This window comes from Pleurodeles waltl, chromosome 9 (genome assembly GCF_031143425.1).
Source record: "Pleurodeles waltl isolate 20211129_DDA chromosome 9, aPleWal1.hap1.20221129, whole genome shotgun sequence".
Lineage (NCBI taxonomy): Eukaryota > Metazoa > Chordata > Amphibia > Caudata > Salamandridae > Pleurodeles > Pleurodeles waltl.
In genome coordinates, this window is record NC_090448.1 from 1,005,296,825 (window position 1) to 1,005,316,279 (window position 19,455).

Genomic DNA, 19,455 nt, shown 5'->3' on the forward strand with positions numbered 1-19,455 from the left:
TGGTACTTCAAGGTATCAAACAGCTCGTTACATTAACCCCACTCGATGCCCAAGTTGAAATTAACGTAACTTTTTGCCGCCTGAAACTTTCAGAAAATTGGCATTCTAGTTCTCCAGTGACCATATGCTAAGGCTGACCACAAGACAGTTTCTGACTTCCTGGGGAGACACGTGAACAGCTCCCAGGAAATGTAAAAATAGAGGCTTTCCACTGGAGGTGTTACCACCTCTAGGCAGGAAGCCACATGGGGTGTTGGCCCAAAAGGCAAGCTTCAAAGGGGAAGCCACCTTTGAAAGGCAAATGGTGCACAGACACGAGGGGCTGCTCTACTGATTAGTAAGACAGGCTGGTAGCAGGAACAGAGATGGAAAAAACAGTTGCCAAACTGGTTTTCCTGTTGGTGTGTAGCACAGAGGTAGCCACACCCTGGCTCCATTCACCAAGCGAGGGGTCTGAAATCTTGGACGTGGGCAGAATAGAGCACTCTGAAAGAGCTAGATACCACACATCACAGGAAGTTATAGGCATACAAGGGGCACCCCAGGTACCCAAAACTCATATTTTGCTTGGCTAGAAGAAGAGGTTCAGCGACTTCCAAACTTATGAACATTTTCCACTGTGTAAGCATGGGTGGAGGCTCAAAAGGGTGTGGTTTAGAGCAGATTATACCCCAAGGCACTATTTAGTTCACTGCCTCTCCCCTATAGCAAAAAAGCAAAGCCTTGGAGGCTGCCAACAATGCCCTGGAGAGGTTTCACAGCCCATAATGGACATCGACTACTCCGATCATCCAAAAAATTAGCTGGAAACCTGCTCTCAGCAGAGGTTTCCAGCTAATTGTTTTTGCACCATGTGATATCGACCTAGAGAGGACTTCCCTGTAGACCCTCAAACCTGAAAGGATGAGGCTGGACTGCACATGCTGCCCAAAGGGCTAGTGAAGGAAGACTGCCTGTTGTACTCGTGGAGAAGACGTCCCCCCTAGCCCACCCAGAAATAGAAAGTCCAAAAGTCAGTTTGCTGACTTCCTGTTCACAGTACAGGGCCACAAAAGCAGAAGCCTGCTGGGGCAAGTTTATAGGCCAGTTCACCAAATCACCTGCGCAGCCCAAAATACCAGGACCTGATGCTTAAAGGCTGCACCCAAGTCTGCTGGACCCAGGAGATTGAGTGCAGTCTGATCACTCAGAAAGATTTATTGCCAAAAGATAACCCCTGTGCTGGGCAACTGATAGCCAATGGAATCTCGACTTCTGTTGACCCGAAGAGGACTTAGAGAGACGTAAACTCCTGTGGCCAGAATCACTTCTCCAGGACCGTGGTCTAAAGTGCAGCCTGAGGTAGACCCTCAGCGGCTGCACAGCATCTCCAGAATCCTGTATCCTTTGCATCAGGACCACTCCACAGAAGCTAATGGCAAGGAGCCACAGACGTTAGAACTGGACTGAAGACTGCTTTCTTTGAGGATCTAACTGTTTTGTTTGACCTTGCAGATACCCCTGTCTGGCTCCATGCTTGAGTTGGTCATCCAAAGTAACTAAGTAACCACATACCAGATTTGTCGTTTTGCCAATGTTTTTTCAAGGTGATAAGACCTGATTTATTGTAAAATCTGTATCGCTGGAATTCTCCTGTGGATCTTTTTTGTTTTTGTGTCCATAAAAATTAATTAAAGAAAATAATCTATTTTTAAAAACAGGTGTCGTATTGGAGTGTTGAGATTATTCCTTCCTCAATTGTTTTGGTGCTATTTAAATGATTTACCCTTCTTTCGTTGTGTAAGCCTGACTGCTCAGAGCCACAGATACCCAGGGTTTAACAAACAAAGCCTGACTGGTGCTAAAGGGCTAGTAGTGTAATACACAGTAAGGTCCCACATCCACGCCATATAGTACACCCGATTGCCTCACAGTGATGATCTGGCAGAGGTGAAAAGGGGTCACAACCTTTGGTAGGAAGGAGACATGAGTCTGAAGGACCAATTAAGGGTAGAAGCTAGTGTACGGAACCTTAACTAAAAGATTTGGAAACGCACTGACCCTCCTGGCCAATGTAATGGCCAGTGAGAAGGCCATCTTAGGAATGAGGAGTTCAAGTGGACAAGGGGCTCAATGGGGGATCCCATGAGAAAGGTTATGACCAAATTAAAGTATCATTGGGCATTCTGGAAGGGGTTGGGGAGGGGTGCAGGGGGCACAAATGTTGCAGCCCCAAATGTAACAAAGGGTGACAAACAGTGACAACTAATTCGGTCACAGCAAAAAAAGCCGATATGGCCAAAAGGTAACCTTTAAAGATGCCCAAGACAAGACCTTGCCAGGCTGAAGACAACAAACAATAAAACTTCCCACATAGGGGTAGAAAGTGGGTCAACACAAATCTGTCACCAACAGCAAGCACATATAGGGGGTCATTCTGACCCCGGCCGGCGGCAGAAGCCGCCGGCCTGGCTGGAACCGCCAGAATACCGCTGCGCGGTCAAAAGATCGCCGCGGGTATTCTGGGTTTCCCACTGGGCTGGCGGGCGACCGCCAGAAGGCCGCCCGCCAACCCAGCGGGAAACACCCTTCCATGAGGATGCCGGCTCCGAATGGAGCCGGCGGAGTGGAAGGGGTGCGACGGGTGCAGTTGCACCCGTCGCGTTTTTCAGTGTCTGCATGGCAGACACTGAAAATCTTTGTGGGGCCCTGTTACGGGGGCCCCTGCAGTGCCCATGCCATTGGGGCCCCACAACACCCCATACCGCCATTCTGTTTCTGGCGGCCAAAACCGCCAGGAACAGGATGGCGGTATGGGGGTCGGAATCCCCATGGCGGCGCAGCAAGCTGCGCCGCCATGAAGGATTCCCCAGGGCAGCGGGAAACCGGCGGTACACCGCCGGTTTTCCGTTTCTGACCGCGTTGGCGGTGCTCCCGCGGTCGTTGGCCCTGGCGGATTTTACCGCCAGGGTCAGAATGACCCCCCATAGTCTTTTGTTGAGGGACACCTGGCTGCCAAGATGGCATCACAAATCTCAGGAGGAAGATCAAAGGCATTCAATTGTCACTTCTTAATCTACATGGAAAAAAAAGTGGGTTGTGCCTAGGTCTGGGTGAAGGATCCAGCTCTGCTGCTGCAACAGGAGGTCCTCCCAAAGAGGCAGCCTATTCTGAGGACAGATACTCATGCGCAGGAGCTCTGGATACTACCCACTCCAGAGCCACTACAATGACTTGGGTCCAGTCGGTCCTGATCATCTTGACAACTCGTGGCAGGTACTGGTTTAAAAGCAAACAGGAGTCCCAGGTTATTAGTCTAAGCAGAATGTGTCCAAGCAAAAGCTGCTTTGGAAACTTCAACACGCAGATGAGCAGACACTGCACATTCTTGGTGGTGGTGAACAGATCGAGTCAGGTTCCTCTGCGATCTTGGAAAAACCTTGGAGCGCCTCCAGAATTAGATGCTGTTTGTGACCACAAGGCAGAAGCGATGCATCAGTCACCACTGTCCGATCTGAGTGGGGAAGGGAGAGAGATCTGCTGCAGGTGCAATCACAGTTCATTAGCGTCCACTGTAGACCTTTTACACTCTCCTTGAAAATCTGAACCAGGTCTGAGAATATTCCGTGATGCAGCACCCACTGGAACTTCAATACCTACTATAGAACTTGCATATGACATCAGGTGAGCTTCACCAGCAGGATAGAGGAGCCCATCAGACCAGAAGCCTCTTAATCAGTCTCCCCGAAATGCAGGACAGAGGTTGAAATGTCAGGATCATGGCCCGAAAGTCCTGGACTGTGCTCTGAGGGGTAGGCGAGGAACAGCACCTTTTCCAGGTTAGCTCAGATGAGTCGGGTGTGACCTAGTATGTTGACAGTGAATCCCACTGAATGCAGGAGGTTTGTCATACTCTGGAGGTGGGTGAGGACAGCCTGGGATGAGCCTGCCTTCAACAGCCAGGTGCCAAGATAGGGGAAGACTGGGACCTCTGAACTTCGAAGGTGTGTTACACCCACCATCAGTTTCGTTAACACCAAGGAGGCTGAAGGGAAGGACAGCAAACTGGAAATGCCTGTGGCCTACTCTGAACCGCAGGTAATGCCCGGAGGCCTGCAGGATTGGGATGTAAGCCTCCTGGAAGTCCAACGCTATCATCCAGTTACCAGGGCAGTCAGAACATGAGCATCTTAAATTGCCCTTTTTCAGGAAGGTGCTGAGGCAGTGCAGGTATAGTACAGGGCAGAGGCCTTTGTCCTTCTTCAGCACCAGAAAGTAGTGGTAATAACCACACCCTACGTCTGTTGTCTGCAACTTCTTGATGAGACAGTTCTCCCTCATCCATTTTGGGGCCGGTGATAAAATGGAGGAGTTGCCACAAATGGAAGGGCATAATCCCTCTGCCCAATCTGCACCATCCACTTGTCGAAAGAGATTACAGCACATTACGGTAGGTGGTACCTGAACCTGCCACTCATGAGGCAGTCGTTCTAGGTAGAGGGCTCACTAAAGTGGTTGCAGGCTGAGGTAGCTGGAGGCGCACTGGATGGGACAGTGTGTTAGGACTGGCTCCCATGCCCTCAGTGGAATCAGTGACCCACCTATCAGGCTTGCCAACCTTTTCATGAAAGGTTGGCAAGCCTGATAGGTGGGAGGGTAAGGATGGTATTGATAATGTCCACATAAGCCCCAGCTGTGACCACAGAAGGGACAAAATGACTGTTTCTGTGGTCAGAGAGCCACAGAGAAACCCAGGGATCTGGCAGTGATCCAGCTTTCACTGAACTACTCAAGCACAGTATCATCTTTGGTGGCAAATAGGCAGAGCCATCAAAGGGCGTGCTGCTCAAGACATAACCTGAGAACCCAGTGGACCGCAACCATGCAGGGCGGCCACCAGAGAGGCCATGATCCTGCCAAGGGAGTCCATGGTGTCTGGTCGACACCTGATGGGAAACTTAGTTGTGTTCCAGCAGCCAACCAATGCTTGGTTCAGGAGAACTCGACCCTCTCCAGGGCACATGGGCAGCAGCTGCGCAACCAAGTCTTATAGAGCATGGCAATATTGGCCCAAGAGGCATTTCAGTGTTCACCAACTGCAAGGCTAAGTTGGTGGAAGGGAAGATTTGCTTCCCAAACGTGTCCAGCCTCTCCGATTACATATTTGGTGGGGTGGAAGGGGGATCAGCTGGGTTGACCTTAGCTGTTGAGGCCTGACGTACCCGGCTGTCAGGGGAGGGATGCTTAGTCTCCGGAGGCAAGGCAATGGTGATGGGCAATCATGCAGTGCACATGAACTTCTGTTCAAGGTTTTGCCCAGACCCCCCAGGACATCTGTAAGGACCGTCTTGAAGGGGAGCAATGGCCCAGGAGAGCTCGCCCCTTGCAGTAAAGCAGACATGAACTATTGCCAAAGAAGTCTGGGTAGATTCGGTACTGGGTACCTAAACCAGCAACTCAACTTCCACGTACCAACAGGGCCCTACGCTCAGCCCAGCTTGCATCAGGAAAACCAGAACAGGACGCTCCTTCTCCTACCTCGCAGCCACCATCTGGAACATCCTTCCTCTCCACATCAGACAAACCACCTTCCTCCACAGCTTCACGAAGGAACTGAAGACATGGCTTTTTTAAGAACCACCTCACCGGTTGATGTGTTATACCACAACACATCTTCCCTAGGGGCAGGGGATAATGTATTATAGAAAAAAACATGGCACCCCAACATTATAGAACAAGTTCCAGTTCTTTAGCAAATCAGTACATAAAAATGAATGCCCCAAGAAAACTTTAAACACAGCTTAACAAGTTAGTTTCTGTGAGAGAAGCAGTCATTTCTGATTAATGAAATTCTAGCTGGACAATGGCTTTAAGCTCAATGTATAAAGATTTCGGTATCTATAGTTGCACAATGATCAAACATCTTAAAGGAATTAAAAGTCAAAATGCAATATGGATTATGCACACAGGCTAGAAGACGCATTAACAAGTAAATGCTTTTTCTAAGGGTCTAAGCCCAGGGCCTACTACTGAGCAATAAAATGGTACCTTAAGAGCGCTATTGTTCTCAAACCTACCTTGTATTAGATTCATCAAAGATCGTGAAAGGAAGGCTTGGATGCACCGTCACAGCAGCAGAAATGGATTCTAAAACAAATGTATATGCTCTTAAATGTTAGCCATCAATACTTCACAATATTTCAGACAGCACTGCTAGTCAATATTACCCATTTCTTTCAATGGGACAGCAGCATTAATACCAACTACAAGAGAATGGATCATTTAATTGGTGTGTAGTTCAAATGATATCACACTGCCTTACACAGTAACTAATATTTTCGCAAAATAACTTTAAAGGAGGAGGAGAGAATCAAGAATTAAGGACAAAAAAAAAAGTTGGGTTTTAAGGATAAAATGATAAAAACTTTTATTTCCAGGAGCATGACCACCGCTAACTGGTGTTGGCACAAAAGAGCAATGAAACAAGAAAAAACTAAAATGTCAAAACTGGGTTGCCCACAAATTAGATGCATTAGGATATATTTAACTAACACTGGACTACCATCAGCTACTCAATATTACTCTAAATTAACAAGTTACTACCTACAGTAACACTTTTCCTGTAGATACTGAATATAACTGCAGATACCTCACCTTTAAAGTTTCTTGGGTGTCAAACTAGATGCAGAAGATTCTTCAATATTGCCCCTAATCACCATTCAGTGGTGTCCTGCAGCTCTGCATTGACACAGTTCTGCTCCAGAAGTGACAGCTTGAGACTCCTGAGCCCCACTCAAGCGCACATCTGTTTCTTTCTTGATACTGTCTATGCCCTCGGATGAGGAACCAAATTATAAGTGCCAGTGTGCAGAGCTCTAATTTGGTACCTTTTTAGACAGAAAAGACCTCACTTCACAAAACGGGGAGATGGGATGGCAACTAGGACTCCGGGGAATCTTCCTTTGAGGATCCTTTCTGGTCAGTGCATACCAGATCTTGGTGCCGAGGACTACCAACCTGGTTAAAGTAATGTTCTGCAGTGCCTTGCCTTTCTTAGCCCCAGAGGAACCCACAAAGATCGTCCACCTGAGGGTCTTTGGTATGATAGATTTAAACACTCAGCAGTCTTCTAGGATTCAAATGATGGAGTCTCTCCTCCTCTATTGAGTGGTGAGGAGCAGAGAACATCTTAAGTGGGATGGACTGTCCTACACAAAAGTGAGTAACAATCTTTAGTAGGAAGCCAACTCTAGTCCTCAGCACCAGTTTGTCTGGAACGAAGAAGGTGTAGTGTGGCTGAACAGAGAGGTAGAAGTGTACTCATGCAATAAGCTGAAGTCATCAAGATGAAGAAGACCGTCTTCAGGGTCAGGAGATGTACAGGGCAGCTGTGCAGCAGCTCAAAAGGGGTGCACATAAAAAGAAGAACTAAATTCATGTCCCACTGTGGCATCACCAATGCTTCAAGAGGAAACGTGGATAAACCTTTTAGGACTGGCATCAAACGTGATTTGAACAAGGGCAGCTGGTCGGCAGAAAGGGCAGAAGTATAACCTTTAACTGTTCCCACAGCAAGCCCCTGCAGTGCCAAAGATAAAATATAACAAAACACCAGACACATTGCCCTGCAACAGGTCTGTATAATTGGTGCCATACCAGCCCACAAACGTCACCCAATGTCCAGGGTGAACATACTTTGTAGAAAGATGCCAAGCAGCAAGCACGGTATTCACTACTACAGAAGGAAGGTCAAAAGAAACGTACTGCCACCTCAATCTACACGCATGAAGAAGATGGACTAGGCCCAGGTATAAGACCTTTTCTTGCTGTGGCAACAAGATCCTACATCATGCTTTTGTTCCTTAAGGGGCCTCTACCAACCCTCTCTAACTAAGCTTAGTTGACCACTCACAAATTGTCCAAAGAGCAGCACAAATGGACTAAAGCAAACTCCTTTTTGAGGGATCACTCTGAAGGAAAATAGCAGGCAAGGGAGACGGTTATGCCATCTATTCCGGAGTCTCCGAGGTAACCCCAGGATTATGCCTTTCTTGGTCTTACTGGACCTCTCAACTAGACAAGTGCTTTGGCGATAGTAGGGGTGGTGAACTTGTACACCACACCACACAACCCACATAGCCTTCAGATAGGCAGACATAAAATGTGTGTCTCTGTGACTACCACCTTAGGGGGCCCAACTCTAGTGATGATACCCCGGAGGGCTCTAGCAATTGTAGGGGCAGTGACTGTCCTAACGGGGACTAGCCTCTGCATATCTGGTAGAATGGTCCTCTACCACCAAGATAAACGTATTCCCCGAGGCTGTTCAAGCTCTAGGGGACCAACAATGGAAATGTGTGGCTGTGCGACTTCCCCCGTAATACATTCCCCAATCCCTTTAGGACCCTTAGGTTCCATTTGTCAAATGTTCAGCTCAACCGTGGGTAGTGGTGGCTATGAACAGCAAGGCTTACACAACGAACAAGTGTAAAGCATTGAAACAGCACCAAAACAATTGAAGTTGAAAAGACACCAAAGAAATCTGACAAATTTATAAAGGTAGACTGTACTTCTATGCATTTTTAGACACCACAACGAGAAAGCTCATCAGAGGGTTCCAGAGATATAGATTTTACAAGGATTTGTAAATCACACCTTTTCACTCAACCCTGAATAATCTGGAATAAGCACTGAGAAATTCAATTTGACATTTAAAAACTGAGTAAAAATCGAGGCAAGTCGTAATGCGGTCTGATGGAGTTACTTGCGCTGACCAACTGGGGCAGAGAGCCAGTCAGGGGGACTAGCAAGGCACTCAAAAATAATTACCTCCACAGAAGAAGCAGTCCCTAGTGCTTTGTCCTCATCCAATGGATTCTCATGGAAGCGGTCATGATGCTGTGGATGCGACAATGTGACGGGAGTCTTTCTGCAGGGATTTCTCAGTCCACAAAGGTGATGAGGTGGTCTTACATGCAGGTTTCAAAGTCCCACGGGGACCCTTCCGGTCTGGCCGACGTCTAGTCTCCACTGGACTACCAGTAGTCCAGTGCCATAGTCTCAGCCAAATCCTTCTTTGGGGTGTAGCTTGCCTTCTGGGTAACCAAGCTACAGTTTGACAACTCACCGGTGTCCAGCAGACTCAGATGCAACTTCAGAGCGTCGGGTCCTTGTCCCTGGTACTGCATGACCGAGGGGAGCAGCGATCCAGGGGCATGGGCTACCTTTGCAGGTTTCTTCATCTGTTGTGTCCTTGTGCTGAGAACAGGAGGCCAGTCAGCTGACCCTCGGAATCTCTTTGCTTTGGCTGGGCTCTAGAGAACACCTCTCCTTGAGCATAACACAGCAGGTGCAGTCCTTCTCCTTTGCAAGCAAGCAAGCAAGCAGGTGCTGTCCATGTCTGTGCAGCCTCTCTTCTCCAGGATAGTACTCCTTTGGTCCTTCTTCGAGATAGAGTTCTAGGTGCCTTACTTATGTGCAGAATATATTCTCCGGGTAGGATGCGGTTGGTAGCCAATGGGCTACCAGGTTTCTCCTTCCTGATGACCACTTACTGGGATGTGTTGCACCTGGCTATCCCAGGATGTAACATTCTGCTCACTCCCAAGATAGAAAAACCCCTCTCTCCTGGCGTCCACAGCTTCAAAGCCCAACCCAGAGTTGTGGCTACCAACAGGGCTACACAACACTGGAAAATCGATTTGACAACAGGTTTTCCCTCTCTTTCTCAAGTGCCACCTAGTGTACCTAAACAATGGGGCTGTCCTTCTCCCAAGTGTTCCCCATTTGCCCTTCAAAGGTGGCTTCCGTTTTGAAGCTCGCCTTTTGGGCCAACACCTGTGTGGCTTTCTGCAGGTAGGAGGTAACACCCTTATCCAGTGTAGGCCCCGTTTATCTTCTTTACTAGGAGCAGTTAGTGCATGTGTTCTTCCACCTAAAACAGGATATGATTGGCTTAGACCGGTTTGGCATATTTAATTTGCCCGTAATTCCCTTGTAAAGTGGTATTCCATATACCCAGAGCCTGTAAATTAAATGGTACTAGTGGGCCTGCAGTGCAGTCTACTGCCACACTTGATTTGGCATTTCAAACATCTTGCCAAGGCCTAAACCCCACCTTTTACTACACCTAAGCCACCCCTAAGATAGGCCATAGGTAGCCATATGGGCAGGGTGCTGTGTATGTAAAAGGTAGGACATGTACTTTTGTGTTTTACATGTCCTAGTAGTGACAAACAGCCTGCGTCGTGTTTCACCACTGTGAGGGCAGTGCCTCTCTTAGGTTAGCATTGGGAATTACCTCTTATATTTGTAAGTGGTAATTTCTGATCTGGAAGGAGTAGTGTAGTTAAGTTTGGTATATTTGGAATGGTGGTGAGAAATCCTGCTTAATAGCGTAGTTGGAATTTGCGTTACTATTTCAGAAAAGCCACTTTTAAAATGTGGGTATTTCTCTGTGCTTATAACTCTAGTGCTTTGCAGCCCAATCCACATCTAGGGCAGAGTGACGGCTACACTTTGTACATACTTTCCAGACAGCCACAACACATAAAGGAGGTGGGTGTAACCAGTGGTCGAAGTGCATTAAAAATAAAATTTGGGGAACTGTGATGCTGCATGCAAAGGGGCGGTGTCAGTGAGCGTGTGGGTGGGGTCAAAGGTGTGGCAAAAACACAATATGCTGTTTTTTTTTGGGGTCTTTCACCGTAAGTAGTTACATATAAAAAGGCATGCAGCTTAAATGAAAAATAAATAAAGTTGTTACTCACTGGGAAATGGACTATATTATGAAACCTCTATTAGTTAATGCGCTGCAGAGGTCTGTGTGTAACCAAAGGGCCACAGAATCTTGGTAGCTGCAGTGTAGGATAATGATGTGTATTTATCGCTAAGAGGTCAAAGCTGGTGTGAATATGCAAGTCATTCTTTTAAACTTGGATTGCACACAAAGTATAATGTAGACTGCTACAAAATGCACAAAAAGGATTCAGATAAAATGGTGCTTCCAAAATATAGTTTTTAGAAATACCCAGACTGAAGGCGATGCAATTTGTTTACAGAACTGTCCCTTTAACACCAACAGGGTAGTAAACTCTATGTAAACACAACTTAAATTAAAAGCATGCACTTCAGCTGTTAATTCTTTGCACTACCACTCAAAAAGAAATCCTTATCACCCCAAAGCTTTGAATGATTAAATTAAAGCCAGTATCTGATCCGAATCATCTTTTACATTTGAAGATCACCCAATACATTTGCAGATTAACTCACTGAGCACATCTGTATTTCTTTCAAGCACCTTGGCAGAAAGGTTTGTTTAGCTGTTCGCCAGCTTCGGTTTTACAGGAGACTCACTGCATGACGCTTCAGCTTAAGCATTTAAAATATAGGAATTAACCTTCCCGGGACAGCTGTCTTTTTATAAGACATAGTGGAAAGGTTTCTGATAAATCAGAACAGTAGGGGCACGCCATGCCCCTCCAATCCCACCCACTTCGACCACTGGGTGTTACAGGAGAGGAATCCTCATTGATCTGCATACTGATAGTCTTCCTGGGCTGGGAGAAGGGGATGGTCATTCACACCTTACATGTCAATAGACTCTGTCCTGCCCTCAGAGGGCTGATTTACCCCCTACTGATATTTGGAACCAGGGACGGCCTAAAAGGCATTGTGTTACTGTAAGGAAATGCCTCCTTGGCATGGTTACCCCCTGACTTTTTTCCTTTGCTGATGCTATGTTTTGAATTGAAAGTGTGCTGAGGCCTGCTAACCAGGCCCCAGCACCAGTGTTATTTCCCTAACCTGTACTTTTGTTTTACACAATTGGCACACCCTGGCATCCAGGTAAGTCCCTTGTAACTGGTACCCCTGGTACCAAGGGCCCTGATGCCAGGGAAGGTCTCTAAGGGCTGCAGCATATCTTATGCCACCTTGGGGACCCCTCACTCAGCACAGACACACTGCTTGCCAGCTTGTGTGAGCTGGTGAGGACAAAACGAGTAAGTCGACATGGCACTCCTCTCAGGGTGCCATGCCAACCTCACACTGCCTATGCAGTATAGATAAGTCACCCCACTAGCAGGCCTTACAGCCCTAAGGCAGGGTGCACTATACCATAGGTGAGGGCACCAGTGCATGAGCACTGTGCCCCTACAGTGTCTAAGCCAAACCTTAGACATTGTAAGTGCAGGGTAGCCATAAGAGTATATGGTCTGGGAGTCTGTCAAACACGAACTCCACAGCACCATAATGGCTGCACTGAAAACTGGGAAGTTTGGTATCAAACTTCTCAGCACAATAAATGCACACTGATGCCAGTGTACATTTTATTGTAAAATACACCCCAGAGGGCACCTTAGAGGTGCCCCCTGAAACCTTAACCAACTACCCGTGTAGGCTGACTGGTTTTAGCAGCCTGCCACACTCGAGACATGTTGCTGGCCACAAAGCCTGCACTGGGTGGAGATGCTATCACCTCCCCCGGGCAGGAGCTGTAACACCTGGCGGTGAGCCTAAAAGGCTCACCCCCTTTGTTCCAGCACCGCCGGGCACTCCAGCTAGTGGAGTTGCCTGCCCCCTCCTGCCACGGCCCCACTTTTGGCAGCAAGGCCGGAGGAAATAATGAGAATAACAAGGAGGAGTCACTGGCCAGTCAGGACAGCCCCTAAGGTGTCCTGAGCTGAAATGACTAACTTTTAGAAATCCTCCATCTTGCAGATGGAGGATTCCCCCAATAGGGATAGGAATGTGACCCCCTCCCCTTGGGAGGAGGCACAAAGAGGGTGTACCCACCCTCAGGGCTAGTAGCCATTGGCTACTAACCCCCTAGACCTAAACACGCCCTTAAATTTAGTATTTAAGGGCTTCCCTGAACCTAAGAATTTTGATTCCTGCAACTTACGAAGAAGAGGACTGCTGAGCTGAAAAACCCCTGCAGAGAAGAAGAAGACACCAACTGCTTTGGCCCCAGCCCTACCGGCCTGTCTACCTCCTTCAGAAGAAAACTGCTCCAGCGACGCTTTCCCCAGGACCAGCGACCTCTGAATCCTCAGAGGACTGCCCTGCTTCCAAAAGACCAAGAAACGCCCAAGGACAGTGGCCCTGTTAAACAAAGACTGCAACTTTGTTTCCAGAGGAGCAGATTTAAAGACACCTGCAATCCCCGCAAAAAGCGTGAGACTTGCAACACTGCACCCGGCGACCCCGACTCGACTGGTGAAGAAACGACGCTACGGGGTGGACCCCCAGGCGACTCCAAGACTGTGAGTAACCAAAGTTGTCCCCCCTGAGCCCCCACAGCGACGCCTGCAGAGGGAATCCCGAGGCTCCCCCTGACCACGACTGCCTGACTCTAAAATCCCGACGGCTGGAAAAGACCCTGCACCTGCAGCCCCCAGCACCTGAAGGATCGGAACTCCAGTGCAGGAGTGACCCCCAGGAGGCCCTCTCCCTTGCCCAGGTGGTGGCTACCCAGAGGAGCCCCCCCCTCTTGCCTGCCTGCACCGCTGAAGAGACCCCTTGGTCTCCCATTGATTCCTACTACAAACCCGACGCTTGTTTGCACACTGCACCCGCCCGCCCCCGCGCTGCTGAGGGTGTACTTTCTGTGTGGACTTGTGTCCCCCCCCGGTGCCCTACAAAACCCCCCTGGTCTGCCCTCCGAAGACACTGGTACTTACCTGCTGGCAGACTGGAACCGGGGCACCCCCTTCTCCATTGAAGCCTATGTGTTTTGGGCACCACTTTGAACTCTGCACCTGACCGGCCCTGAGCTGCTGGTGTGGTGACTTTGGGGTTGCTCTGAACCCCCAACGGTGGGCTACCTTGGACCCCAATTTGAACCCCGTAGGTGGTTTACTTACCTGCAAGAACTAACATTACTTTACCTCCCCCAGGAACTGTGAAAATTGCATTAAGTGTCCACTTTTGAAATAGCTATATGTGTTTTATGTAAAAAGTATATATGCTATTGTGATTATTCAAAGTTCCTAAAGTACTTACCTGCAATACCTTTCAAATGAGATATTACATGTAGAATTTGAACCTGTGGTTCTTAAAATAAACTAAGAAAATATATTTTTCTATAACAAAACCTATTGGCCTGGAATTGTCTCTGAGTGTGTGTTCCTCATTTATTGCCTGTGTGTATGTACAACAAATGCTTAACACTACTCCTTTGATAAGCCTACTGCTCGACCACACTACCACAAAATAGAGCATTAGAATTATCTCTTTTTGCCACTATCTTACCTCTAAGGGGAACCCTTGGACTCTGTGCATACTATTCCTTACTTTGAAATAGTGCATACAGAGCCAACGTCCTACAGTTACACTTTAAAGGGTTCCTTTGAAGTCACCCCTTGATCGACGACATTTTGCAGTTGAAGTACAGGGGCTCTCACCCCATTTTTTTTTAAGAGTACTTTTGGAACTGGGACTGAAGTTCTTTCAGACGGACTGCTGAGCAAAGGACTCATCAGGACTGTTCTACTGTTGCTCTGCTGCCTGCTACTGGCTGCGTGCCCTAAATGACTCACTGGATTGCTTTGCTGCTTGTTGCTCTTCTCCCAGACTTTGATTCCACTAGGCACTGTGTTGTCAAGAGGAACCGCCATTTGCACTTCTTGCTGCTGACCTGCCTGCCTCGTTTGCGCCCCCAAAGTGTCCTCCGAAGGGCAATGCGCATGGGAAGCACTGTGTAAACTAGCACATGGTGTGCTCTTCATCTTCTGCTTCCTGGGACACTAGTGTGTGGCAAATTGTACTTACTTCCCCAGAGACCAGCATTGTGCCCAGCTTAGAGAAGGGCATGGAGGGCGCTCCATGACCCCATAGGGAAGCAGTGGCTGAATTTCCCTGTATGTTCCCCACACCGCCCCCCCCCCCCCCACACCTCCCACCCCCCACGGAGAGGTGGCCATGACGAGTGCTGCCCCGTAGAACTAAAGTGGTGGATTGTGCCTGGGTTAGGTACATACACTAGCCAACTAGATAATCCATTTCTAACACGAAGAAATTAGGGTGCCTCTGTGAAGGAGTCCAGTGTGACTTAAGCACGTTAATATTGAACCCAAACAATATCAGGAGGTTTGCAGTTATCTGGAGGGGGGTCCACGACAGACTGATGAGCCTACCTTCAAAACACCAGTCCCCTGAGTTAGGGGGAAGACCTAAACACCAAACCTCTGAAGGTATGCTGCGACCCATGCCATCACCTTCCTAAGCACCTGTGGGCACCAGAGGCCAAAAATACAAAAAGCACGTAAATTGCAAGTAGTGCCTGTGGATCTGCAAGATCGGACCATGGAAATAGGCATCCTGCAGGACCAACACTATCATCCAGTCTCTGGGATCCAGGGCATATAGAACCTGGGACAGCATGAACGCCTTGAATTTGTGTCTCTGCAGAAGAAACTTGGAGGGAGAAGATCTAAAACAGGACGAAGGCTTCTGCCTTTTTTCAGTACAGGGACAAAGGAGTAACAGAGTTACGAGGCCATAACTCTCTCTATAGAGATATTCACCAACACCCTGATCTTCTTGCAGCAAAACAGGCAAGTGGTCCTCCGAAAACATCTCTGGACTAGGTGGAAGAGGCAGCGGGATCAGAAAGGAATGGCAGGTAGTAACTTCATTAAACTGTCTACAAAACCCACCTGAAGGATGTTATGGCTTGCCACTGTGGAAAAAATAACTGATCCCGACTCACACAGGGTGGTTGAGTGCTGCTACGGGAAGACCAAGGAGACTGGGAGGTTTGTTGTCCCCGCAGATGTGGAAGCTGTCTATTGGATCACCTAATTGGACAAGACTGGGATGCCTGGTATTTGCGTTGTGGACCTTGCTGTTGCCTATAAGTGATGCCTCGAAAGGAATAATAATACCTTGCAGGTTTGGAAATCCCTGGATGAGGGAGCCACCACTTCCTGGCAGAGAAGGGATAGGTGATCCTCCGTCAGCCTGTCGCAAGACGATGGCATGGGTAGTCACAAAGTGAAGGGAGTAGCCCCCTTCGGACAATTTGCAAAACTCACCTGTCCAATGTATGGACTGCCAGTGGGGCAGGTGAGATCAAATCCTGACACTGCCCAATCCACAAGGTAGGTGGGTAATTCGCCCTCAGCTAAATAGAGGCTGAGAGGCATGCACAGCACAGTGGCTGGGGAGGTAATGGCGCGGCTGGAAGCCCTTCCATGGCCATGAAAGGAGCGGGAAGCAAAAAAAGGTCATCCTCAACCAGGTATGGCACCTTAAGGCCATTGTTAAAACCGCTATGCCCAATGCATCGGTTATGTCAAGTCCACAGCGTATGGTGAATCTCACTGCATCTCTCTAGTCGGAGACAGCCTGAGAAAATACAGCCGGGGCCTAATCCAGGACCATTGGTAGCACTTGCGCAACTGCATCCCACAAGCTGCTGTAGTGGCGGCCCAAAAGGCAAATAGTGTTCACGGATAGCAATGCCAGGGTGGTGGAGGAAAACATCTCCCCCAAAGCGTCCAGCCTCTTAAAGTCCCCATTAAGGGGTAGAGCAGGATTTACATGGGTTGTAGATGATTGGCCCACCAAGCTGGGATAGGGTATTGGGTGAAGAAGTTTGGGACCCCTGGAGCAGGGGAGGTGGCGGCAGACAATAGTCCTGTTCACATGAGCCCATGTGCTGGCTATGGACCATGGCCCAGTAGGACGTCAGTGAGGGCTTTGTTGAACAAGAGTAGCAGTTCTGATGAGGGGCACTCCGGCTGCAGCACTTCTGTCAAGACGTTAGTCTTGGCTGCTACTGTAGGTAGGCTGAGGTCCAGGACCTCTGCCGCCCTCCGCACCACCATTCCAAGGACACTTCCCTCCTCCCTAGCCACGGTAGCAGGAGAAAGTCTATCACTATCTGGAGAAGTATCCAGTCCACTGACTTCATACCTAGGGCCACACACTAGTTCAATCAATCAATCAAGTATTTGTAGAGCACACTACCACCTGTGAGGGTCTGAAGGTGTGGTGGTGGTGGTGGGGGGGGGGGGGGGGGTGCTGCTACTGCTCGAATACCCAGGTTTTGAGCCGCTTCATGAAGGTCAGCAGGTCTTCGATCTGAGACAGGGGCAGAGGAATGGTGTTCCAGGTCTTGGTGGCGAGGTGGGAGAAGGATCTGCCTCCGGTTGTCACTCTTCGGATGCGGGGGGCGGTGGTGAGAGCGAGGTCGGCGGAGCAGAGTTGGCGGGATGGGGGTGTAGGTGATTCGTCTGTTGAGGTAGGCTGGACCAGCGTTGTGGAGCGCCTTGTGTGCGTGGATGAGTTTGAAGGTTATCCTTTTGCTGACGGGGTGCCAGTGTAGGTCTCTCAGGAGGGGGGTGATGTGGCTATCGAGGATCAGGCGTGCGGAAGCGTTTTGTATGCGTTGCAGTCGTTTGAGGAGTTTGGCCCGGGCTCCTGCGTAGAGGGCATTTCCGTAGTCAAGTCTGCTGCTGACGAGGGCTTGGGTGACTGTTTTTCTTGTATCTGTGGGGATCCATCTGTAGATCTTGCGGGGCATGCGGAGGGTGTTGAAGCAGGATGAGGAGACAGCGCTGACTTGCTTGGACATGGAGAGTGTTGAGGATGACACCCAGGTTGCGTGCGTGGTCGATGGCTGTGGGGGCTGCTTCCAGAGATGTCGGCCACCAGGAGTCGTCCCAGGCTGTGGGGTTGGCGCTGAGGATGAGGACCTCCGTCTTGTCTGAGTTCAACTTCAGTCTGCTGTTTCTCATCCATTCTACAACGGCCTTCATTCCTTCGTGGAGGTTGGATTTGGATGTGAGGGGGTCCTTGGTGAGAGAAAGGATCAGTTGGGTGTCGTCTGCGTAGGAGATGATGTTGATGTTGTGTAGCTGGGCGTCGTGGGCGAGAGGGGCGATATAGATGTTGAATAGTGTAGGGCTGAGGAATGATCCTTGGGGAACGCTGCAGATGATCTTGCATGCTTCGGAGCAGAAAGGGGGGAGGCGGACGCTCTGGGTTCTGCCGGAGAGGAAGGAGGTCCACTCCATAGCTCTGTCCCCGATCCCTGCGTTGTGGAGGCATGTGCATAGGATGCGGTGGCAGACGGTATCGAAGGCGCCCGAGAGGTCCAGGAGGACGAGGGCCGCGGTTTCGCTGTTGTCAAGCAGGACCCTGATGTCAGTGGCTGCGAGGAGGGCGGTTTCGGTACTGTGGTTTCTGCGGAACCCCGACTGGGAAGGGTCCAGGATCTTGTTTTCTTCAAGGAAGTGGGTCAGTTGTCTGTTGACGATCTTCTCGATGACCTTGGCTGGGAATGGGAGCAGGGAGATGGGACGGAAATTCTTGAGGTCTCTCGGGTCCGCCATGGGTTTATTGAGTAGGGGTTTGATTTCAGCATGCTTCCAGCTCTCGGGGTAGGTCCCAGGCTCGAAGGAGACGGGGACCTACCCCGTTCGTGTTAGGGTCTTCATAATGCTGGAATTCTTCAGGGACTGGGGGGTATGGCTTCACTCAACGCCGTAGGTAGTGTCGGCTCAGTGTTGGGAATGAAGACTGTAGCAGCAGTGCCTAGCGTTCGCATGGAACCAGCACCAGGGAAGGTAGACAATCGTAGGACCAGCATCTGTCTGGATCCAGGAATGGATCCAAGGGCCCCTACTGGCATGAAGTTCTGAATCAGAGGGGGCCCCATCCAAATCTTCAGAGACCGAAAGCATGCCAGAGGGAGCGGGCCACCCAACAATGAGGCACAAGGCCTCACGGAACTCTTCTAAGTGGGTGGTGGTGGCTGCAGCTCCCGGAAACTCTGGGAGGCGCAGAGACGTGCCAGGCCTCGATGCAGTGGTGTGGTGTAGTGGCGGTGAGACTTACCCAAGTGGCTGAAGACAGAGTGCGAAGATGATTTTGGGCTCTGCGACCGCTCTAAGGACCTTCCTCTCGACCAGGTTCTAGATAGTCAGTGTCACCCCTTGAGATGCCAGGAACTTGAGGAATTGCTCCCTCAAGGACTTCGGGTTCATGTTGCGGTGATTGGTGCAGGCCTTTAGGTCACGGTCGCGCTCAAGGCACCAGAGTCATACACAGTGTGGGTCTGTCACCGACACGGATCGGTTACAGGCACTGCAAGGCTTGAAGCTGGGCTTTCTGGAAGACATACCTGCCACACCAGGAGGAAAGCATCTCAAAAGAGTTGATAAAATGTCGAAAAAAGTTAGTCAAAAAATGACTAGAGGTAGTAGTTCTCTGGATCTGCACTGAAAGGCGCAGAAAGCAAAGAACTGAATTCAGCGCAGATGATTGGCGCCTATATATGCACCGCAAACGTCACTTCCCGCGCAGACAATGCAGACGACATCATGCAGTGGCAAACAATGGCACCTACCAACAAGCATGTGCACTGCTCACAAAAAATCTTCTGGTACCCAGTATGACGCCTGGGAATAATTTTAAGGTAAGGAATCGGCGTCAAGAAGTCCTCCTGTCCTATGTGGAAAGGCATGA

General features: G+C 49.4%; 1 protein-coding gene across 1 annotated transcript in view; it reads right to left on the minus strand.

Annotated features, from left to right (window-relative positions):
- BUB1B (BUB1 mitotic checkpoint serine/threonine kinase B) overlaps positions 1-19,455 on the minus strand; it is a 248,690-nt gene that overhangs the window by 110,497 nt on the left and 118,738 nt on the right. The window contains exon 13 of the mRNA XM_069208601.1: positions 6,057-6,126. Coding sequence (XP_069064702.1) covers positions 6,057-6,126 — 70 coding nt within the window. The remainder of the gene's footprint in view (positions 1-6,056; positions 6,127-19,455) is intronic.